At 31.7% G+C, this 24,902-nt stretch overlaps 2 protein-coding genes across 4 annotated transcripts; one reads left to right on the forward strand and one right to left on the reverse strand.

The window, feature by feature from the left end:
- Positions 1-12,647: 12,647 nt before the first annotated feature.
- SCPL45 (serine carboxypeptidase-like 45) lies at positions 12,648-16,178 on the forward strand. Its single transcript, XM_088123797.1, has 10 exons — positions 12,648-13,388; positions 13,468-13,569; positions 13,694-13,789; positions 14,313-14,405; positions 14,498-14,571; positions 14,669-14,950; positions 15,022-15,146; positions 15,232-15,324; positions 15,413-15,530; positions 15,640-16,178. Exons 1-10 carry the CDS (start codon positions 13,013-13,015, stop codon positions 15,787-15,789), a joined length of 1,509 nt encoding a protein of 502 aa, XP_087979923.1. The 5' UTR covers positions 12,648-13,012; the 3' UTR covers positions 15,790-16,178.
- On the reverse strand, positions 16,024-22,657 carry LOC111015179 (protein NEOXANTHIN-DEFICIENT 1). Of its 3 annotated transcripts, none has more exons than XM_088123798.1 (11): positions 22,183-22,654; positions 20,276-20,369; positions 20,091-20,174; positions 19,756-19,819; positions 19,592-19,638; positions 18,876-18,930; positions 17,844-17,882; positions 17,423-17,585; positions 16,814-16,868; positions 16,659-16,715; positions 16,024-16,403 (listed from the first exon to the last, which is right to left on the reverse strand). In XM_088123798.1, exons 1-11 carry the CDS (start codon positions 22,316-22,318, stop codon positions 16,175-16,177), a joined length of 1,023 nt encoding a protein of 340 aa, XP_087979924.1. In that variant the 5' UTR covers positions 22,319-22,654; the 3' UTR covers positions 16,024-16,174. The 3 variants fall into 3 exon arrangements, with proteins under 3 accessions (XP_087979924.1, XP_087979925.1, XP_087979926.1); XM_088123800.1 differs by having other exon boundaries at positions 16,134-16,392; positions 22,183-22,656; XM_088123799.1 differs by lacking the exon at positions 16,659-16,715 and having other exon boundaries at positions 22,183-22,657.
- Positions 22,658-24,902: the final 2,245 nt, after the last annotated feature.

A 24,902-nucleotide genomic window follows, 5' to 3' on the forward strand; every position in this document is an offset into this window, starting at 1 on the left:
TTACCAATATCTTCTATCGTTTACTCATATCTAAATCTAATCCAGTCTATTGACGCAGTAAACTAAAGAGAAAAATATCAACTGATTACTATGTTAAAAAAAAATGTCAATATTTTTAAACATAAATAAATTACCAATGAACCCAAAAGCTTAAACTCATAGTTTATTCATGTTAAAGATAGTATTAAAGTATAAGGTCTTGTATTCAAACCCCCGTGTTGTCATTTCCTCTCATTTATATTGATTTCCACTTGTTAAGCCTTATCTAAATTTTCAAACCTACCAGTGAAGTGGAGTATTAGATGTCCTATAAATAAATTAAATTTATTTTAACCTATCAGCTTAAATTTTTTAATCTATTGATAATTTAATCATGTTAATTAGCATGGTATCAGAGTAGCTCGACCCTAAATGACATATGTCCCTTCTTTTGAGGTCAAAAGTTCAATCTCTCATGCAACTCTTTAAATCACATTCACATTGACTAAATTGAAATTTTTAATTTCTTAAAAAAAAATTCAAATTGCAAATATCCCAAAATTATAGGATATATATATATTTTTTACGAGAAAAAAGGGGAAAAATTTTCTCTCTCTTCCACCCTCCTTGTCACGAGGGTTTGATTTGCGCAGTTTATGGCACTCAGCACGCGTTGGCAGGGTTTTGTCTTTGTTTCAATTTAATTAATATCCGCAAATAAAAAATAAAATAAAAATTCAAAATCACTATAATATCCTTTTACCACAGAAAGTGTTTTTGAGCATGCGCCTCATTTTGCTCAATTTCTAATTACATTTTTCATTTTAGTTGAATTTACCAAATCTTCTCTAATCTTTTACATAAATTTTCGAATGGTCCTTACTTGTTTTAAATTCTCAATTTTTATCTGTAATGTACTAAATTTTTTCTTTAATTAAAATAAGTTTATTGAAATTTGTTAATAGAAAATTGACGTGTCATTAAATTATTATTTTATTAACATATTTGGACATGCAGTCAAAATTTTGCTAGTGGGTGGATTGAAGTTTCCCGTGTCAAGTATCATTGAGTGGCACGTCTATGTGTCCAAATATGTTAATAAAATAATAATGGTTAAATTACAAATTTGATTCATATGACTTGTGCAAATTTTGACTTTCGTCCCTATGATTCTAAAGGTTTTAATTTAGCCCTATAGATTTTCACTTGGTTTGTGTTTTATTTCAATTTAGTTCCTATAGTTTCAAAAGTTTCAATTTAGTCGGATGATTTACTCAAACTTTACAAATATCTCTTGCTATCATCATATTGATAATTTTTTTAACTTAATAATATTTAATTTGGATAACTGTGTTTGTTTAGTTTACTTAGTAAAAAAACAAAAGAAAATATGTGGTTTTTTCAAGTGGATAAAACATAATTTAGGGATAACTTGTGACATTAAACTAAACTATAGGGATCGAATTAAAATTAAACATAAATTAAAGATTGAAATTTTTAAAATTATAGGAAACAAATTAAAGTTAGTCCAAACCATGAAGATTTGATATTTAAAATCACACGAACCAAATCTTTACATTTTTTTTTTAAATGATAGAATGTGAATATTTCTAATTTTAGTTAGCTGGTAAGAAATTTTCTAATTTAATTTTGAAGGAAGTATTATAATTACATATATTTAAAATTTGGGTTCAAATTTGATGTGGTTGAAAATTTAAAGTTAAAATTGATTCATTAGATAAAATATAATTATTTTTCTTAATCAGACATCCCATCCCTTGAAAGCTAAGGTAGAGCTATATTAATTAGCTTCTGTTCGCCTTCCACTGTGATAAATAAATAAATAATAATAATAAAAATAAAACTTTTAACCTTCCACATGAAGTTTTGTCGGCTTCTTGTTTTTATTTAGTTAAATATTTAATATTAAAAGTGGAAAAATACAGTAATTATTTTTTAAATCTAAAATATAATTAATACCATCAAGTATGACCAATTAAAAAAAATAAATAGTAGTATTTTCTAATTTAATCAAAACAACTGATTATATAATAAATACAAATTAAATAATGAGTTAATTATAATATAGATTTTCTACCCGTGTTTATTTATTTTTAGTACAATGAATATGAGGATGGGAATTGAACCTCTTATCTCTACAAATACAAATTCAAATTGTAGTACTTCACACTCTCCTAAGAGTTACGAAAGTGCTAAAAACAACGATGAAGGAAGAAAAAAAACCTTCGCAGCTAGCGATTTATAACTACAACAATAGCTCAAAAATTGCTACACCAAACCTTATTCTTGTAGTGTATATTAAACACGAAATACTAATTGCCTTCAATGTCACATCCGAAGAAAGAGTGCATGTAAAAGAACAACAATCACCAACTAGAGTAAACGTAAATGGTCGTTTGTTTTGTGGGAATCCAAGATTACCATTGACAGACATCTGAATTTCCACATTTGTTTTGTAAGAACGTAGGATACTCGGACATCTGGAGATGTCTTGGTATCATATGATACTCATACGTAAGGCATCTAATGAGTTTTTTATGTCCTTTCGAAACATGAGTTTTCAAGATTCCCGTGTTAAGGGTATCCACTTTTTACATTTTCGCTCTTCATTTTTTCATATATTTTCTTTCATCAACTTTCTTTATTTTTTCATTAAAAAATCTTTATTTTTATTTTTAAATTTATAATTTAAATAAATTAATGTACTCATTGTCTAATAAACAACTTTATGCAATTAAGTATATTTGTAGCTTACATTTACATATAAAATAAACTACAATTAAATTATATAATATTTGGAAGGAATTATATTAATTTATATATTTATTATCATAAATATATAATTTTAAAGTAATTTTTTTTTTATGACCGACATACTGTGATATTTTTCCTCATAAAAAATATAATGTGATGATAAGATAAATAAATTTCACCCAAAATAATACCAATTATACTCACTAATATAATACGTACCTTATCCCCTACAAATGGGGGGATGAGGGACCTGAAAACTTCTCCATTGGCCCACTAATGTCCATTCCATTCTTCCCTCCACCTTGGTGTGTACTCCAAGAAAAGAATAAGTTTTGTCTTTTTGAAAGAAAAAAAAGTTACCCATGAGAAAGAGAAAAAAAGGAAGGAAAATAAAAAAGGTGTTTTTGATCTAATATAATGTATGCTCCCCATCCAACTGTTTTATATTATATCATCTTTCTGTTAAGAATTGAGAGAGAGAGTCCCACATCCACCCAACAGACAAACTCTAACACTTGTTTGTTTTCATCATTGCTTTTGATTCTATCCATATACCCACCAGCACTTCTTTTTTCATGACATCCGAGGGAATTCAAGTATGTTTGGGAGTGATTTTATCGTGAAAAATTCGAATTTATTTGGGAGTGATTTTGGCCACAACAAATGGTATCAAAATCATAGTCTAAACTTAGTTGTGTATCAGTGAATCTTCGAGTGTTGAACAAGGAAGGGACGAGTCTCTACGAAGATGTGGTCATAGTGTAATCTGTGGGTGTGCTCTATCAAGATGTGATGGAAGTCTTGGATAAAAACAAGCTCTCGTTTAGATTTGAGAGTAGATGGATGAGTGACTATTTGAGGGGAGACTTGATGATACTTTTGTTGGAGAGGAGGATTGTTGGGTTTGTAAGTATGTCAAAATCACTTTTTTTATTGTCAAAACCACTCCGCTTTCCATTGATCATGTTTGGCAAATTAAAATTTTGATAAAATCACTTTACATTTATTTTTAAGGTATCACTTGAACGATGATTTTAGAAAAATCAATTATACTTAAATCTCTTTTTTAAAAATCACTCATTCTGACATCACTTCCAAACACACTCTTGTACTAATAAATAGACGTTAAATGAATGTCAAAAGTAGTAGTTAAACCTAATATGTACATTAAAAAGAAGAAATAGAAAAAGTTATGCAATTTTTTTCTTTTTCTTTTTTGCTAAAATTCATGTCACTTTCACACAAACACATATTTTAATTATAGTAAGGAGTTGAACAAATACCCAAAACCAAACAACCTCTCTCTCGGTAGTTGGGTTAACTCTTCTGCCTTCTTTCTTTTTGTTTCTCTTCATTATTACTTTTTTACTTTTCAAGTGTTAATTGTTTACTAACAAATCTTTTCTTTTTCTTTTCTTTTTTTAAAAAATTATGTACTTTTGAATATATTAACCAAAATTTTCAATTTTTAAATAATTAAGTTTGCCTTTGCTTCCATCCCGCTTTCTATAACAATGTGGAAAGCTAAAAAAACATATTATAAAGAAACAGAGTTTAAGTTAAACAAGAACTTATTAGATCACTTAAGTTTCAATCGAGTTATGGGTTTAGGTTTGAGTGGGTTAGGATTGATTTGAAAAGTAGTATTTCAATTTTCGAATACTAATATAATCTTCGTACTCTAAATTCACGAACCGTACCAAATACGTACTTATTACATATTTTTAGACTTTAGAAATTGATTCTCAGGTTTCAAAAATGACATATAAATTAACAACCTTATTCTTCCACCCCAAATTTCATTTTTTTTTAATTCTAATTTTAGATGCTAATATTGTAGCATAATTTTGGACAAACAACTAACTAGTTGATTGCATATATATATATATAGTTTGGTTGGGGTGAAATGACAAATGTAGAAGTGTGACAGAAAGCATGGTCAAAAGCTTACTTGCATAAATAAGACTGAACTACACTATATGCATACTTTGTGATATTGAAGTCAATTCAAGTAAAGAAATTGACAAACTTTTAATATGGCAGAGAGTTTAATTCATCTGTCACCTATCTTCTATGTTGGGAAATTAAGCATTTCAAACAATTTTCCCTTCCATAGTTATCTAGATAATCAAAGCAATCACACAACAATATACAAGAAGTTAAAAGGGAAAGCAGAAAACGACACAAGAATTTATACTGGTTTACCCCAACAGTTTATGGACTACGTCCAACCTTCCGCTCAGATGCGGGTTCCACTAAAATGATATTGGATACAAGTACTCACAAATATATCTCCCTATAGATATTCACTCTCTAGAGCTTCCAACAAAAGCTTATAGCCTCTAAGTATTTAAACACAATATACTTGGGTCCAAGGATGAAAAACATTTATAGAGTAATCAAGATCTAAATGACCTCGAAACAACAATCTCGATCCGATGCTTTTTGTGCTGCTAATGCTCGAGCTGCTGCCACAAAATAGCTTCCAAAATTCCTCTCAAAATCGGCTGCAAAAAGAATATTGAATTCCACGACTGCCCCTTTGTTTTTCGGCTCGACCTAAAAAAGAATAAATGTGCCCCTTTTATAAAATGTCGTAGTGTTGAGACGTAGGGCGTAGCATCTCAATGCTACAAACATAGCAGCATCCCAACAGAAATCTCACGCATCTTTTTTTCTTGAGTTTTCGTTGTAGTGTTGGTGCTGTGCTCTTGGCCAAATGGCCTTGTAGCACCCATTTCATCTAATTTTCATTCTCACTTCGTCCCAACTGTCCCTAGCTCATTTCGATGTCGATTTGGTTCTACCATTCCCAACATCCTATACATAAGAGAAGAAAGGGGTCATCATATAAGGTTGCTAGTAGGTCACCCCTCGCACATTTACCAACTCTTGTGCTCAGATATATCTTGTAGCAAAACGTGTAGTTCAAGTTTTTTACAGTGTGTTGGTATCATGTAAGTTAGGTCATCCTGGTTATAACCATAAGAGCACAATGATACATACTATTCCTCATAATATGACCTCATTGGATCTCATGTCTTATCAAGTATGTCCAAAGTGTTGGGATACACGCTAGTCGCATTATTGTCTTGACATAATAGTGTTTGGATACGAGTCATGCTTGGTTAAGTTTTATATCCCATTTTGCTAGTCTCGCTACAACTCTCTAGGTAACTCTTGATCGCCTAGTTTGAGTTATGCACCTATCGATCTCACCAATTGAGTTGCACGCACTTCAATAATTCTCACTCAATAGTTAGGCCTAGGCCAATAGTTCCCTCATCTCACTTATCACAGAGCTACAACTCATCCACAATCCCACCTAGTGGACCTAATAAGATTACGAGTTCACCTCACGACGATGGAACGAGTACACAAGTTATTCGGTAAACATCATACTCATAACACACAGGTAGAAAATGTCGCCTCTAGGTATAACAAATGGGAGTTGGGGATTTGTAGGATTGTGGGTGGGAGTTAGGGGAAGGCAAAAGGGGAAGTGAAAAAGTAGAGAAGGAAGTAAAAAAACAAAAGAAATGGGACCATTGGGTCATTGGCATTGGAGTGGGAGTGGGGGTAGGGCTATAATATGTTGGCTTTTTGTCTCCCACGAGAAGAAATGGGTTGGCATTGTGTGTTTGTGTAGGCCATATTATCCAATTGGGATCGTTTGAGCATTCATGTCGTTTTCTCAATTGGATTCAAATGTTTTCTCCCACATCCTCGAGTGGGAATCATTCACCATCCTTGACCCCATCAATGCCACCGCGCCACCTCGCTCCTCGATCTCGAAAGAAAATCACCAATAATGAATTCATTGATCTCCGTTTATAATCTAATCTATCAATTAATGCAACACTACAACCAAAACGTTCGACTACGATGTACGAGCAATTGTATAGAGAAGAAAAGAGAGATTTGAGGGAGAATTTATATAGAAATTTGAAAAAAAATAATAATTTATTGGCTATTTGTGACTATTCAAATAATTAATCACATCTTTTCATATAGAGACCTGTCTTTTTCAGGTAAATGGTTGTGTCCTTCAAAAACAAAAAAAGATTATGTCTTGAAATTAAAAAGTTGTGGTTCTTGAAAATTTATTGAAAAATTATTCTAACCCTCTTTTATTTAGTGGGAAAATCTTAGAATTACTCTATGGAATTAATGGACAAAATGAATGAGAACTCAGATTCAAAGTAGAGCCATGTGTGACCTACTGTATGGAGGTGGAAAGTTGCCAAACTTTATATAGTGAAAAACTTCTTTTGTGAATTTACTAGAATACCCTTCATTTACTAACAATATTTCATGTGAGTGTTCAAGTCAAATGTGTCTGGTTGTCAATAGATTTATATGATTTTGAAATCCTCCTGAATTGACAACCGACTTTTCTGCTTTATTTTGATTCATATACTTTTAAAATTTTTATTTTGATTTCTATACGTTCAACTGTTTTTTAGTCCCTATAATTTGAAAAAGTCCGTTTTTGTTTATGTACTTTAAAAACAAACTATTTTAATTCCTATTTGAAAAACTCTAAAATAAATTTAAACACAATAGAAACTATTTAATACTTATTTATGTTTCGAAAAAGTTAGCGAGTGAAATATTATGATAAAATTGTGGTCGAAGGAATAACATAAAAATGAAAATGAAAGGGAGAAGATGGTCATTTTAAAAGAAAAATACAAAAGGCAAAAACGTATGTTTCAAGAGTAAAAAACTAAAATGCAAAAATTGATAGTATATAGATTAAAATAAACATTTTTAAAATAAAATTAAACTCGAAAATACGTGACTAAAATTTTATTAATTTTTTTTTTTAACTTTCTCTTATGAGTATTGGACCAAATAATAGTGGTTATTTATTTTAATGTAAAAATTCACTATTAAATATTTTTGGAGGGAGGGGGTATATATTGCGTAAAAATTAGCACCACCACGTGAAATAACAAATTGTTGTATTAGTAAGTTATATCCTAAAAAGAGATAATTAATCATATATGAAAAGTTAATTTATAAAAATAAAAATAACAACACACTGAAAAGTAGTAAAATAATGTTTCCATTTTTAACTCTGTTTTTATTCTCAAATTGTTTACAACAAAATGTCACGTGAAAACCGTTTTGTTTAAAAGAAAATTTGTATTTTTATTTGCTCCAAAATTAAAAATTATTATTATTATTATTATTTTGAGTATAACATATAAGGTGTGGAATCGAATTCACAACCTTTTGTCGGAAATATATATCAATTACTACTGAACTATGCCGTTTTGGAGATTTGAATTATTAAAAATTATTTTTAAGCATTGTTCTTGCACCTTTAACAAATAATTTTTTCTTTTTATCTAATAGTGTCCATTTTTTAATTCACAAATCTATTAAACAAAAAAATTAGAAGGTTTGAATCTTACTAAACACAAAATTAAATATATTTGTAAATTTTTTAAATAGTCGAATAAAATGTCAATGACTTATTAGACACAAAATTAAAAATTTAAAAACTCATTATTTTTAATACAATTTAAGAACTCATTAAACATTATGTCAAAACTTTATAAATCTATCCTACACTTTTTAAAGTTTAAAGACGTAATATATAGATTACATCTCTGAAAAGTCAAACAACCAAGATTTTAAATGTCAATATCGATAAAGAAAAGTCAAAATCTCAACTTTAAATAAATGTTAAAATGTTGACATCAATATAATTTTGAAAACAAAAGTATAAAAGTAAAAAATTTGAAATTAACAAATAAATATTTTAAGTTTCATAAAAAAGTTAAAAACTATTAATATTAATAATATAGTGATATCTTACTCCCGTTGACAACATCGAATTTAGCCATCTTTTTTCCACATAGCTTTCTTGCCCCTATTTAATCCAATCACTCGGATTATTAACTAATAACAAGTGGGTCTTAAAAAAAGATTCTGTTATACATAGTGAAGTGATACTTAGGGTTTTCGCAAAGATAATTTTTTTTTTTCAATTAAATTATTAATTTATAAATAGCGGTTTCTCACCTGTTATGTCAATTCACATTAAAAAAAATTGTTCTCTCTATGAATATGAAGAACTTTTTTCGTAAAATCTCGTCTACTAAAAAATTTGTGTTTCAAGACCGATTTTCATTTATATTTTATCTATTTTATGGCATATGAAAATATTGATCATCCTTTACACCTACGTGTACATAGAAATGAAAAATACTTGGTCCCTCGCTAGTAGGATGGAACCTTGTTCTTACCACTATTAAACATTTGACAACTCTTCACGGTAAGAAAATTAAATACCTAAAAAGAATTAGATTAGAAAAAAAAGTGATGGTTTAGATATTTGGGTGTTTGACTGTGGCAAAGGCAAACACTGAATTCAAACTAAGCATTAATAATAATAACAAACAACAGCTGTGGGAATTGCCCTGCCTGCTCTGCAACTGCAATGCACCAAATTTAATGCACATATAAATATAAATATATTTATTTATTTATTTATTCACTCTTAAATTAAAGTAAAAGTTTTTTTCATTATTATTTATTATAAAATTACTAAATAGAAAAGTGCCTTTTTCATCCTGCTTCTTCATGTATGATTGACTTGTAGAATACAAATTTGTGGAAAGGCCTTTGCTTCCTTCACAACCCTTTTCCTCAAAAAAAAAAAAAAAAAAGGTTTGAAAAAGTTGCCAAACTTAATTATTACATATACAACCATAATAGATGTGTAATATATTGCCTCCTTTCCGTGGGTCCGTCGCGGAAGACGAACATATTTCAATGGTTGATTTTGTGCATTAATTTACCTTGGATTGATTTGTTGGGATTATTTGCGCCTTTAATTTCTTTTGAAATATTTGTAGTCTTTAGTTTTAGTATAGAAATGTTGTAAAAGTTAGTATAAGATAAATTTTTTTACAATATTTATTCAAATATAAGGTTTGACGTGATAAATTGATTAAACTCACTAAATTTAGTAAAGTTAATTTTATATAAACACTAATTTTTCAAATTAAATATTCAAACTTTCTATGTTATATTTACTCTTTGGTATTTATTATGCATTTTTATAAATAAAAGATGATACAATAATGCCTTTTATCTATCTTTTGCTAAAAAAATAAAAAAAAGAAAGATAGAAAGAAAACTCGATTTTGTTGTTTATAAAATTTTCTTAATAATGAAAAATGAAAAAGAGGAACCGTTACACAACACTTATGAAAAATGAGGAAAAAAAAAAATCAAAGATGAGAAAGTTACCAAAATAGGATCTTAGTGATGGATTTACCTACAGGACATTTGGATTCTCACCTTTTTTTTTTTTATTAATGCTATTTTATTTTTACCCATTTTAATTATTGCCATAGAAAAACAACATTTATGTCTAGTCGTTATAAGCCATAATAGGATAGGAACCATACGTAAATATATTTTTGTCATATCCATAGGCTTTTCTCTTTTTTAGTACAATATGTTGAGGAGGAAATTCGAACTCACGACATTTTGGTTGGAGGTATATGCCAATTACCACACTGAACTATACTCGCTTTGGCTCATATCTATAATTCTAGGATGAAGAAAATTCATAATGACTTTCGAGGTAAGTGGCTCGACTTTCGAAATATTTTACCAATAAACTTATATATGTGATGTTGGGCGATCTTAATTGACAACATGTCATGCTTCTTATGTCCTTTTCTTTCCATATTTCGTAACATATGAAAACTCATATTGTTTTTTATATAATTTGCATTCATTATTTCAAATGGTAAACCCAACAGAGTTAACAACTTTGCAATAAGGCACATATAATCACAAATATTTTATCAAGAAACCCACTACCTATTTAGCCTATTTCTTTAAAAAAAAAAAAGAAAAAAGAAAAAAGAAATATATATATATATATATAAAAGGAATCTCAACTAGTCAGGACAATAATTAAAAAAAGAAAAAGTCAATATCATAATTTCTTTGGAAGTCCCAAGTTTCAATTTCAATTGCAATCCTATATTTTGAACTAACCAATATATATATAATTTTAAATACTAATAAATGATTTATGGATTGAAAATTTAATAAAATATTTATTCTAGTTGTTAATCAATCTGAACCTAGCTCAAATTAATAAGACACATGTTACATTTCGAAGGAATGGTTTGAGCGGAAAAAAAGAAGAAGTCACTTTTAGGATAAAGCTTTTTACACATTTTTTATTTATGATTTTGAGGGTAAAAAACTAGGACTTGAATTACTAGGAAGATTTATTTTCTAAGGATCCTTTTACCCGCTCTCCATTAGAGAAAGAGTAAAAATCACCAAGGAAGAATTTTATAAGTGATGGATGAACCTCAAAGGGACTAATTATTCTGTATTGTCGACCTGCATGTCAGTAGTAACGCTTGTACAGAGATCGTCTTCAAGATAAGACGGCATCGACATCGATATCAATGGCATGAAAAACCTACATGGTTTATGGAGACATTATACTCGAACAATGACTCTTGTCCTAATAATAACAACATCCGAACACAGTTGAGTAGATAAAGGATTATTTTTTTATCTCACTTAAAAGGTATAATGTTTTCGCACACAAACACATACATACCAATATATATATTATATATACACATATATCATATATATATATTTAATCAAAATAATACAGAAAATATTGAGTACCTGCGTTGAGAAATGACAATTTAAGGCAGTTGAACAGCTGTCTTTTCTATGATTTGAAAATTGAAGGGAAAGTTAAGAGGATGAATTTCAGGTGGGGAAAGGGTGGGTTTTTAGGTGGGAGAGGGAGGGATGAGCCAAAATAATAATTAATTAATTAATTAATTAATAAATAATAAAATAATAAATTTTTTTTGTCACATAGGCATCATTTTTTCATAGTTATAATAACACTAATTTGATATGAGCTGTGGGTTTCTTTTCTTTGTTATCCAGTTTAAAAAATATTTTAAAATCTAACTCAAATTTTAAAAATTAAAAAGTTAGTTTCTATTTTTCAAATTCAGGTAAGAACTCGAACTTATTTAACATACAATAAAAGAAAAAAAATCTCGTTAAAATATTATCAATATATTGTAATCTCTATATTTTCAATTTTGATTCATTTTAGTCAATGTACTTTCAAAATATTCTATATGGTCAATGTACATTTAAAAGTGACAACTTGAGTCCCTCCATTTACAGTTTTAACACGACATTACATTCAATATATTTCTTAAAATGTAATCGTGACTTTATATTAAATGATTTATATTATGTGTAGAATTTGTGTGAGAATATTTTAAAGGTGCACCAAAATAGTCATTTTAAAAAATACTAAGACTAAAATGAACCTTTTGAAAATACAAAAATTAAAATGACCAAAAATTAAAAGTACGGAGAATAAAATAATATTTTAACATAAAAATGAGGAGAAAAAAAGAAATAAAAAAGTGAAATCATTACCGGAACCTGACTTGAATAGAAAAAAAGTAATTTAAATGTAGTTTGGAAGATGAGGGAGTGATGAAAAAATTTTATGGGAAAACAAAAAAGAAAGCAAAATATTTGAGCTGACAAAATTTTGTCCCATGTCATGATGTATCATACTTTTTCCTCGATTGAAATGCACCGTTTTGTATTCATTTTCTATACTCCCATAATTGCACCCTCCATTTCTCCCTACATTTTCAATCAAATTAACTTTTAAATATATATATATATAGTATATATATTTCTATTTGAAAAAAATCACGGTCCACACAGAAAAAATGTGTGAAAAATTATTACAATCACACAAACTATAACTACTTTTACAGTACAAGGAACACCCTGCTCCCCTGCACTTTTTCGTGCGTTGCATTTGGAACACGCTCCCTCCTTCAATTCTAATATTTTACCAAAATTCAACGTGTAGATCCTACACCAAGATACAAAATAGAGATTAGAATGATGATATTGCATGCCTACTCTTACTCTGGTTGGCATCCCACACCATTCGTAAAGCATCCCCTGGAAATTTGTGGACAAATGGTGAGCAATAGGCAGTGAAAATTTTTGGATGCGTTTTATCACAATTTACAAAGGCACAGAAGAAGACAACAACAGAAGAAACAGTGTTTGATTTTGGTTCACTGATTGGGTCAGAAACTCAAAAATGCATTTGAAGAGAGTTTTCAGCCTTTTGCTGACGCCTCACTCTTCACTCTCCTTTGAGACCTGGAGATGAACAGTGAACACAGGCTCTGAAAAAATGGGGTCCAAACTTGGAATAATAATCATTACAAAAACCACAACCCCCCACTCTCCCTTTTTCTACAATTCCCCATTTTCAACATTCAACCCGCCTTTTCTTTCTTCTCTCTTTCTCCTCTGGGTTCTTTCTTCCCTCGCCATGTCTTCTCTTCTCTCCCTTTCTCTGCTCCTTCTCCTCCGCTTTCTCCCCATTGCTCACCCTTCTTATCTTCTCGACGCCGTTTCTTCCCTTCCCGGCCAACCCCACGTCGGATTCCGCCAGTATTCCGGCTATGTCACCGTCGGCGCCCGCAATCGGAAGGCTCTGTTCTACTACTTCGCCGAGGCCGAACTCGACCCTGCCTCTAAGCCTCTCGTTCTCTGGCTTAATGGGGGTACTTTCGAAAATCGATCGATTCCCATTTGGGTTTTTTTTCTTCTTTTCGAACTTGGTTTTGGCTGTGTTCTTTGCAGGTCCTGGGTGTTCGTCTCTGGGAGTTGGGGCATTCTCTGAAAATGGGCCGTTCCGGCCACGTGGGGAGGTTCTGATCCGGAATGAGCACAGTTGGAATACAGGTTCCCATCGTTTTGCCTGCTAAGTGTTTGTTGAAATGCGTCTGGTTAGGATTGAAGATTTTTGGGTGTTATTTTGATGGTTGTCCTTTTGTCTGGTTTGTTCTGTGTTTGTTGTGATCTTCAGAAGCGAATATGTTGTATTTGGAGACGCCAGTGGGTGTTGGGTTTTCGTATTCGACTGATACCTCTTCCTATGAGGCTGTGGATGACAGAATCACAGGTGGGGAAATGTGAAAATCAGAACTTGCTTGGAAACTTTTTTTTTTCCCTTTTCTTTTGAAGTAAAAGTGAGATGATGATATTTTCCACATTGTTGAAAATGAATTCCTAACTTGAAGAAAAGGCTCTTCAAGGTCAACTTCCCCACTTCATGCTATTGTTTTGTTGGCCCCTCTCTTCTTTTGTTTGTTAGCAAGTGAAAAACGCTTCCTTCTTGCCTTTTCTGCCTTCTTTTCCTTTTCTTCTTTTTATTGTTATCTTTTCTTTGTTCTCTTTTGTTTGTGGGAGACTGCACTTTTTGAGTGGTGCCATTTTCAGTGATACTGTTCACGGTACAAAAAAGAGAATAAAAGAGAATTACAGAAATCACCCTCTACTATCCCACTGTAACTTTCATTTTCAGCAATTATCATGGATGAAGGTGGACTTTTGTATCTCCCTTTAAATGAAAAGTTACCTTTCTCTAATATGTTTTTAGTTTTTAAGAGGCTGGGAACTGATGTTTATGTTTTATATCTCTGTAGCAAGGGACAATCTGGAGTTCTTGGAGAAATGGTTTGCCAGATTCCCACATTACAAAAACAGAGCCTTGTTCATTACTGGAGAAAGCTATGCTGGTATGCTCTACCATTTCTCCCAAAAATTTTCATCTTCCTTCTTGATTTCTACCAAAAAAGCATTCTCACTGTCGGTTTCTTGATTGGTTCAGGTCATTATGTTCCCCAACTGGCAGAACTTATGCTCCAATCTAACCACACCTCTTTAAACCTTAGAGGCATTGCTGTGAGTAAATGCAAATTCAAACCCCATTCATCGTGTTTGCTAATTTGATTCTTGAAACTTAAACTAATGCACTACGTATCATACACTTGATTTTCAGATTGGTAATCCTGTTCTAGATTTCACTACCGACTTCAATTCGAGGGCCGAGTTCCTTTGGTCGCACGGACTGATATCAGATTCAACATTTAAAATGTTCACGTCGATGTGTAACTACTCTCGGTATGTGAGTGAGTACTATAGGGGGTCTGTTTCACCCATTTGCTCAAGGGTGATGAGCCAAGTGAGCAAAGAAACCAGTAGATTTGTTGACAAGTATGATGTTACTCTTGATGTCTGCATATCGTCTGTGTTCTCACAGTCCAAAATCCTCAACCCTCAAGTGAGTAGAGAACCAGTAGATTTACTTCTCTTTTGCTTTCTCAGGATCTCACATTTCTTCATCCTGTGTAGCAAGTAACCGAGTCGGTCGATGTCTGTGTGGAGGACGAGACGGTTAACTATCTCAATAGGCAAGATGTACACAAGGAACTCCATGCACGGCTTGTGGGAGTGCGACGATGGGCTGTTTGCAGCAAGTAATACAAACTTCTTCACACTAACAATACCCACTAAGATATTTGAAATGGTAAAGCTTCATGTTTTTTCTTTCGTAATTGATAGCATTCTGGATTATAAGCTGCTGGACCTGGAGATACCGACGATTAACATTGTTGGGAAACTGATCAAAGCAGGAATACAAGTGTTGGTCTACAGGTAAATGAAACACCTTTGAACGGAACTGGACACTCTTTCGACTCTAAAGCTGTTTAAACTGAATGCTTCAAACATCTTGAATTTGCAGTGGGGATCAAGATTCTGTTATTCCACTCACAGGAAGTAGAACTCTTGTTCATAAACTAGCAAAACAGTTGAGACTAAAAACAACTGTGCCATACAGAGTCTGGTTCGAGGGACAGCAGGTAAATCTTGTCTAACAAAACAAATCCAGAAACAGTTTGAGATATGACATATCACAAAGTAAGAAATCAGTTTTCATATGAATGAATGTGAATGGTTTTTGCTCTTCAGGTTGGTGGGTGGACTCAAGTTTATGGCAACATTCTTTCCTTCGCCACAATCAGAGGGGCATCACACGAGGCACCATTTTCACAACCTGAAAGATCACTGGTGTTGTTCAAGTCATTTTTGCAAAGTCAGCCTCTGCCAGAAGCTTTCTGAAAGTGTCAATGCAGTTTCGAGAATTCAAGCCAAGCTGAGGTCAAAGAGTGAAGTTTGATTGATCCGAGAGTGAGAAGATTGCTTTCCCTTCTTTATCCCTCAAGTGTCACCACACTGGAGAGGAAGATTTTTGTAAAGATCACCAGTAAAAAATGAGAAAAGTATATGGGGTAAAAAGATCTCTTTTATTGTTTTTGTCATCTTTCATGGATTCTGTAGAGAAGAGAAGGTATCTTAGGCAAAATGAGAAGCTGCTGTTAACTTTGTGAGAGTAGAGTTTAATTTGTTGTGATGAGTCTCTCACATATTGTACAAGACTTCTGGGAAAGAATTTTCAACATATGTAACTTAACTGTGAATAGAGTGGGATTGGAATGGGATTCGTTCAAGGTGTTCTGAGAGAGTGGTTAAAATATTGAGAAACAACAGTGGGAGCTTCAACTTTCATTTCCATGCAACTAAATTCTAAAGCTAGTATGGGCTTTGACAATAGTACAGATGTGCTGAGGCTTTGTTCCTCTTCTGCACCTTCTCCGCCTCTTCTCGTGCAAGAATGGTGCTCATTTTGAGCGGGAAATTCGACCGAGACCTTCATTGGCTTTACTGCTCGCACCCTAAATGAAATTTGTCAGGTTCTCGACTCTTTAAATACTAAATCTGATTATTGAAATAAATACATATTTGAAAGTGATTTTAGAATAATTAAAGCACCTTTTACAAAAGTTATTAATACAAATCCCTTGGGCCAAAAACACTTATTCTAAAATCACTTCCACACATGCCAAACTCCAGTTCTCATCCAAGAATTTTGAATTTTCATGAGATGAGAGATGAAGAGGTAGAAGCAACTAGAAAACAGAGACACAAACCTGCATCGAATCTGGCATGAGTATTTGAATAATTCAGGAGTATATTCTGTATGCCCACTGACATTTTAGAACAATGGAACTGTCATCATAAGCCATGAAGTAGGAAGTTTGCAAACAAAAACAGTTGTCTATTGAATAGAGATAAACAAAGTTACCTGTAACTTGGAAGAGACATTTTGATAGCTGGTCCCATCCATTTGTTGAGAGGAACTGCCACCATCAGCTTGTTATAAATAAATCATGGGACATTTTATTTGAACAAAAAAATACAACTCCTCGCAAAAATTACCAAATACTCCTTGAAACTAGGAAAAGAAATGTCATAGACCACTGTGAATGGTACAATCAGCCCACCCATGCATATTACATGTGCGAGAAAGTGGCGGTCGAAGAGTATATTTTGAAAGCGAGGGCAGTGGAGTCCTCACTATGAGTTTGTTGACAGAAGTATATGTTTTTGGGGCACGTGAACAGAGAGTTAGGCTAGTAATATCATTTTGTGGAGAGTCTTCGACCGCCTGGGCGCCCGAATAGACTTGTTTTCTCTTTATATAATTTTCCCTTTGGTTTATATCTAAATAGAAGTATACTACTTGCAAAAATTCCATCAGATAACGAGGATCCAAAGATAATGCAGAAGAAATACGAGTAACAATTAAAAGATATAGCATTGGTGAACAGTGAAGGAGACGAGCAGTAACAATTTTTTCTGCTCCAAGAACAAGTATATAAGCAATATTGGCTACCATATTTGCACAGCTCACCAGAAGTTGAAAGGTTTATATTGCAGATGCTGGTTGAAGTAGGACCCTTCACTTCAGTCACTTGGACATGCTCCTGATTCTTTTGGTTGTAGACATTAATCTTTCCACCTAAGGAGTTTAGAAGTCCACTTTCGCTCCGATGCTTTGGAACTGCCTCAATCCTCTGTTTTCACATGAGGGCACATTAGTTTCGGTTGATCTTGTTCAACACGTAAAAAAAATATAGTCGATAAGAAGCATATAGTTTGGAGGTCAGATGACTATCGTCATGATTCTTGTGAGTGGTTGACTGTTGCAATACTTCTTAATTGAAGGGAAGGGCTCGCCGCAATATAATATTGATCAAATTTTCATTTTCAAACTGTGTGTGTGTTCATGAATCAAATATTGAACTACCATAATATCTAAAATAGTAGCTTACTTTTGTGAACCTTGCAACTTGACTTGGAAGTCCTATTTCCTGCAAGAGGCAATACAATTAAGGTAAACAGAAAAAGAAAGAAATGAAAGAAAACAAAAGAAATTGAATGTCAAACGTCACGACAAAAGGTCCAAATGGATATAATACTGATTGAGCCACAAACTCCAAGAGAGCATTAAGGGCATTAAATGCAGGCTAATTACAAGAGGGGGTAGGAGCTATCAAGACATTTTGTAATACCGACAAAAGTGTAACTTAGGGAAGGGAAAAGGCAACGACTTAGTTAGAATATGCTATCACCCACTTGACTAAGCAATTCACCCACTTGACTGCCACAGCCATTGCTGATTCTTGAGCTATCATGGAACAATTTGGCATCGAATTTCGTCGAAAGAAAATCTAAATCAGAGAGAAAGGACACTAAGGCGATGATGGAGGACAGCTTAACCAAGTTTTTACACTCCCCTTAAACCACCTTTATATATATCTTCAATAGTTGCCCAACACTTCGGAATAGATCATCCCGTTCCATGGGATCCCATAGTATATAATACCTAACAGGGGCGGTGTTCATGAATACCACTTTACAGGAAATTTTCAAGCCACAAGGGGAGAGGAAATTTTCAAGCTACGAGGGGAACTTCAAAAAGAAGGCGTATCATCCCATAGGAATTATCTTAATTTTTGAAGGGCTCTACTCCTTGAAAGAGCTAAAATTAAGATAGTTAACTTTTGGTTAAATAGCAAGAGTGAACTTTCAGAGTTGCGTCTAATACGTCCTCGAACTTTAAAAAGTGACTAACGCAGGATAAGTACCTTTTCTATTGGATGCCTAACATATGCCCCCCATTTATTTTTAGGGAAAAATAATGTCTAAATATGAGAAATGGAGAAAGTTCATTATCATGCAGACATATTGGATCATGGCTCAGTCATAGAAGAGGGCTATAAGACATAAAGCAAATAACATCCACAATTTTACAAATATTTGATTCAAACTTTAAAAATCAAACAATCCTTCAAATGCCAAACCTTTCGTCCATGGTCACAAGCTTGAACACTGTTCACCAGAACCTTAGCTGCCCATCTGCTTCCACAAAAGAACAAACACCAAGTAAGGTTCTACTTCAACAATCTAGAAGAAAACAAGACTTGGTTCTTCCCAAATTCAACGTTTTTGAAACCCCTTTAACTTGTTTCCAATCATTGTTCAAACGTTTGAGCACAATAAAAACCCAGACCCAGACCCAAACCCAAAAGCTATATAATATCTCCAACCCCTCCTCTGCTACCACTCCAGAGTCCAGACCCAGGCCGGTCCAATTAAAAACCGAGTCACTACCGCAGGGTGAATCAGAGGCTGAACCGAGTAAAAAAAAAAACCCATACTCACCTCCCTCAATAGGTTGATTGACATTAAGTTTTTTCTGCAACTTCTGGGGAAAAGTGCCAGTTGAGAGAGACGGTAGAAACCGGAAACCAAAATCTGAATTATCACTATTTATTTTAGCACAGAAGAAGCCCACCTAACCCAACCCAACCCAAGCCAGCCCACTCAATAACCGGTTCAACCAGGACACAAACTAATCTACCAAACAAAATTACAAATATTATCTTATCCCATTCCCACTAACATTCTCCTATAACCTTTTTCACTCCAATCAATGAAAAAAGGGTAATAGAATATTACTATAATTATCCCTTTCTCTTACTGTAGAGACTAAAAACAGGATAGTAGAAAAACATACGCGCAAGAGGTCGGACGGTTCCAAACAATTCCAGCAATTACCACAAGCTGCCAAAACCAAAGCCAAAAACATGGGTTCTATGTTAGCAGAAGCACCAATTCTGCATCGTTTTAGCCTCAACAAAAAAGGGTAAAAAAAGGATCGCAAAAAAAAAAAAAAAAAACCTCATCAAAAGTTCCTGCAGGACTGTCATCATAGCTTGCAAGAAAAAACCCACCAAGAGTATACCTGGATAGAGAGGGAGAGGGTAAATTAAACAAATACTAATTGGTGTGAACTATAACATTTTGGCGAAACCGAAACCAAAATCAAAGCTACAAGGGCTTAATGCGGAGGACCCGCAATCCTCAAACACCTCTAAATTGGGAACTGAGAATCAAATAACATGGATTAAATTTAGCAGCTAAAAAACACCCACTATCAGGAAATACATTATTCCGCGACATTAATCCCCTAAAATACACAACAACCACACTAATTTTCAGCGATTAAAGAATACCCAAATGCTTCAACGAGTCTCAACTCCTTGGGGATGCAGGCTCGAGCAATTTTCCCCTTCACAAGATGCAGTTGATACAAGGCTCTAAACAATAGGGGAATGTCAAATCAAATCAGAGAACTCTTTAAGAAGAAAACAAAAAAGAACAAATCTATAAGAGAAGAGTAAATGGGGCACTAAATTACCTGCCTCTAAATGTCCATGGAGGCCTGCCATAACCCGGTGAACAATTTCTTTCTCCAACTTCCATGGAGGCTCTGCTCCGACTCAGGGTGTTTCCTTCGAAGGGGAAGAAGAGGGAAACGGAGAGCCATTCACATGCAGGATAAGGTATGGAGGTTGCTTGTTATCAGTGAATTTTTTTAAAAACAAAAAAAAAAGGGAAAAAGGTAATTCCACGTGGCACCATTTTGAGCAGCATGGCAGTCGAGTCAGCAATTGCATAGCCATACGTTTTCTAACCAAACACACACTACTGACTTTTTTTTGGAAGATTTTTCTAGAAATATAAAATTGGGAATTTGCAGTCCTTTTTTAGACTATTTATAGAATTGTGGGTTATTATTATTATTTTTTAGTATTTATTTATTATTATTATTATTATGATTGGCTGTCTAACAAAAGTAACTATTTGACAAGTTTAAACGCTTTGTCTAAAATGTTTTTCACTTAAAAAGCACTTTTGTTTTATATCTATTCTAGAATTCTTCAAACTTTTTTTTCATCGCAAGAACTCCTCTTATCCGAACGTTGGAGTCGTCACCAATCATGTTAAAGGTGTGATTGATCATCCAATTAGAAAAAATTATAGAAAAAATTTGTATACGAAAATTGATAGAATCCTACAACACCTGTGAAAACGATTACCGGTACTTTATTTTTTATTATCCAAATTATTGAAGGTCCAAAAAAGTTTATTTACTTTATTTTCCAATGTCTCAGGTTTATTAATCTACATTTTAGAAATAAAACATGGATTAATAATTATGGGTGGCCTAAATACCATTAAAAATATGAGAAAATTATCTTTGGGTGAAATTTTATGTATTTAAGGAATTCAACATATTCCAAAAAAAGTGAACACTACTCAATCTCCATTTTATTTTATTTTTTAAAATTGTTAGTGGTTTTTCAAATTTTGTTTTAATTGTTTTAGGAAAAAAAATTAATTAGTGAAATTCGTTTTAAAAGGGGAATTTCATGTATTTACGGAATTTATTTGAAAACCCAGGACACGACTTTGCTCTCCAAAACTTTAATGTATTTGTGAGTTTTAAAAAATTCACAGGGTGAACACTACTAGTTCTCAAATCTAATTTTTTTATATTTGTGAAAACCAAAACTTTTTTTTGGAATTTTATAAAACTAATTTGGTGAAGAATTTGGTGTATTTAGGACCATTTAAGAAAAATTTATAAAGACAACATTACTCAAATCTAAAAAATTTAATATTTAAAATTTAGAAATCATTTAAAGTTTTGTTATATTTTGTGTAAACAAAATGATTTTGGACGTTTGTAAAAACTAATTTGGTGGGGAATTAAACGTTCCAAATCTAAAAAGCATTTAAAATTTGGATGCACGAGATTTCATTGGGTTTAAAAGTAAGAAAAATACAAACATAGCCAAGATTAGATAATCACATGGTTTAAAATTTATAAAATCAACTTTAGAATCTTCATGTAAAATAAAATAGCGTAGATTTAAATAATCTAATTTACAGATTATGTAAAAGCAAATCAAACTCAACAGTAATTGACATATATCTACCACAAGAGGTTGTGAGGTTGATTACCAAATTACAAAAATTTCAAGCATATCTCATACATTCAAGTTTCAAGACATGGCAAAAGATTAAATTTGTTCAAATTTTAAACTTATGAAATTGATCTAACAACCAAAACAGATATATAAAAAGATTTAACAAAATAAAGTCAAGGAAAATACACAGGTAAACAAATATTTAACAGAATACTAAATGAGACTAAAAAAACTACTCAATTCTTTAGCATAGGAGGAAACGCAGAATTAACTCTCCTACTCAAATCATAATATACATTTTGTAAATTGAAAAATAAAGAAGACTCCAAACCTTTAGTGATAATTCTACCGGGATTTTGGAGGAGGAATAACCCTGCAATTTCACTTGATGAATTTCTTAGAGCTATTAAAAAAAAAATAAAAGAAAGAATTGGAGTACAAAAAGTAAGATTAAAAGCCTCCTCCATGATTTGTGTCCCCTTCAAGAAAATCTATCCAAAAATGAAGTCAACGTGCAAAGGAGGAAAAGAGGAAAAAGAGAGAGATAGTGGGGGAGAGAAAAAAATAAATAAATAAATAAATAAAAAATCTAATCCTTACCCTGTGAGTGAAGGGGGAGAAATAATAAAAAAAAAAAAAAAAGAAAATAGAAAAAAGGAGAAAAATAGAACGTAGAAGAAGATTAGGGATGAGAAAAGGAGGAAGTTGAGAGATGCCGAAAAATGGTGGAAGAGTAGCTAGAGAAGAAGGGTGGAGAATAGAAATATGGAGACAGAAAAGAGGACAGATAAAAAATTCAGGGGGAAGTAGTTGGGAGGCTAATTTAAAAAAAAAATATATATATATATATATAAAAATAACAACTTCAAATGGGACAAAAAAGTTAGTACCATTATTTAATTTTGGTATTAAATAGAATAATAATAAAAATATTGGACTAAAAAAAATAAAATAATTAAATAACATGAATGAAATGAAAAATAAGCTGACGGTGCTATCAATTGGTTTTGAAACTACTTAGATAGTTGTAATCTATTCATTCTAAACTCTTTATTATTAACCTCAATCCTTACTCTCTCCTTCGGACTCAAATGGTTTTAAATAAGTGGTTTTAAATGCAATAAATGATTTCAAATTCTTTATAAATCATGAAATGAATATAATGAAATTTATTTTCATTTTCCGGATAACCATGGTAAAGGAAAACAAAATAAAAAGTTAACTGAGTTAGGCTTTTAATTTAAATTTATTAATTAGATATTAAAATATGACCAAGTTAAATAAGTAATTTATTTAGAAATTGTATAAAATCCTTCTAAATCCGAGAATTGAATCAGAAACTTTTTTTAAACGTAAAAACATGATTTAAGATTTCAAAACGTTTTTCATGTGATAACAAACCTGAAAATTTATTTGAAATTTGTGAAGATTTCAAACCCTTAAAATTTTGAGGTACCAAATAGATCATTAATGAATATTCAGGCCAACCCATGATTTTTTTCTGGTATTTTTAGGTTTAAATATTGGGTCCATGTACTTTTAGCATGAGTTTATTTTGATATATGCACTTTTATAACATCCGTTCTGGTCCATATATTTTTTTAACTTTTGTTCGTTTTAGTCTCGATCGGTATTTTTAAAATGTCCAGTCTGATCTCTGAAATAGTTTATCTCATTTATTTCTATCGCAATTTTAGCTTCACACTTCATTAACTAAATCTCTTGAAATATAGCAATAATTTTGTGTTAAAAGAATTTTTAGTAGATATAAAATTTATGTTAAAAATTTACAAATATGAATTAGAATGGTCATCTTTTCAAAGTATAAGGACAAAAAACGGACGTTCTAAAAACATATAGACTAAAACGGATGTTCTAAAAGTATATGGACTAAAATAAACTAAAATTTTAAACAGTACCAAAGTGACGTGGTAAAAATTGAGGAACGTACTAAAATGAACTAAAGTCAAAAGTGAAAGAAGTATTTAAACGTTTGAAGAGGGGATCACTATTTCAGACAATCTAAAAAGTAATTTTAACTTTTTTCTTTTTATATCTTTTCATAATTCTTCAAACTATTTTTTTAATAAAAAATATTAAAAAAAATACTTTAAGCTAATTTAAAATCACTTTTTACCATTTCCATTATTCTTTAAAATTTTAACCAAATACAAAAAATAATTTGCATCTTCTTATATTTTGTATCTTATTTTTTAAAAGTTACTCCGCGTTTTTTTAATTAAGTTTTTTTATGAATAATACGTACCTCCTAACCGGTCAATAGGAATCTTCTTCCAATTGTTGATTGCAAAAAAAAGTAGTAATAATAATAAAAAAAAGAAATTGGTACCTATTTATTTTTTGAAGAAAAAAAAGTAAAAATCGGTCTTCCCTCTCTACTTGAAAGAATTTTACCCACACCACCATTAAATATCTGACAACTAAGAGAGAGAAATGCAAAATCAAAAAATGTTTTTAAAAACTGATGAGTTGTCAGATATTTATTTAATGGTGGTGTGGACAAGATTCCTCATTACGAGCCAAGTATTACGAGCCAAGTATTTTCCATGGTAGTAGGCAAAAAATTCATAGTGACAAGCAAGATTTTAAATATTGATGTTGATAGAAATGTCGAGATCTCAATTTTACGAATATGTCAATAAAAATACCGACAAAATGTCGATATTGATGGATATTTATAGAAATGTTATAAAAAAATTGTAAAAGATATTTCAATTAACAAATAATAATTTCAACCTTTCCAAATAGGTGAAAAATGATTAATATTAATATTATATCTATATTAGTGATTTTTTATATATATTTAATATTTTATCGATTTTTTTAAATAACATGCAAATATCGATTATATTTACTACCTAAAAATGTTGATATGTCGACAGATATTTTATACATGGTGACGAATCTAAGTATTATTATTCTTTTTATTCATTGTTTGACAAAATGTATTTCATTGATCTTTGACCATGATAGTGGAATCCATGGCTTGTAACTTGTATACGAAGGAAAAAATTAACATAAAAAAGGAAG

Source organism: Momordica charantia (assembly GCF_013281855.1).
Source record: "Momordica charantia cultivar OHB3-1 chromosome 5 unlocalized genomic scaffold, Mcharantia_2.0 BLBB01000005.1, whole genome shotgun sequence".
Classification (NCBI taxonomy): domain Eukaryota; kingdom Viridiplantae; phylum Streptophyta; class Magnoliopsida; order Cucurbitales; family Cucurbitaceae; genus Momordica; species Momordica charantia.

Excerpts from the sequence above, each read along its gene's own strand:
- SCPL45 (XM_088123797.1), top strand. The coding sequence starts at position 13,013 with ATGGGGTCCAAACTTGGAATAATAATCATTACAAAAACCACAACCCCC. Across the intron at positions 15,147-15,231 it reads CGATGGGCTGTTTGCAGCAA|CATTCTGGATTATAAGCTGC; the intron begins GTAATACAAACT and ends CGTAATTGATAG. Across the intron at positions 15,325-15,412 it reads ATACAAGTGTTGGTCTACAG|TGGGGATCAAGATTCTGTTA; the intron begins GTAAATGAAACA and ends TTGAATTTGCAG.
- LOC111015179 (XM_088123798.1), bottom strand. The coding sequence starts at position 22,318 with ATGGAGGAGGCTTTTAATCTTACTTTTTGTACTCCAATTCTTTCTTTT. Across the intron at positions 20,370-22,182 it reads CGGTAGAATTATCACTAAAG|GAAACACCCTGAGTCGGAGC; the intron begins GTTTGGAGTCTT and ends TCCCCTTCGAAG. Across the intron at positions 17,586-17,843 it reads AAGTTGCAAGGTTCACAAAA|AGGATTGAGGCAGTTCCAAA; the intron begins GTAAGCTACTAT and ends ATGTGAAAACAG.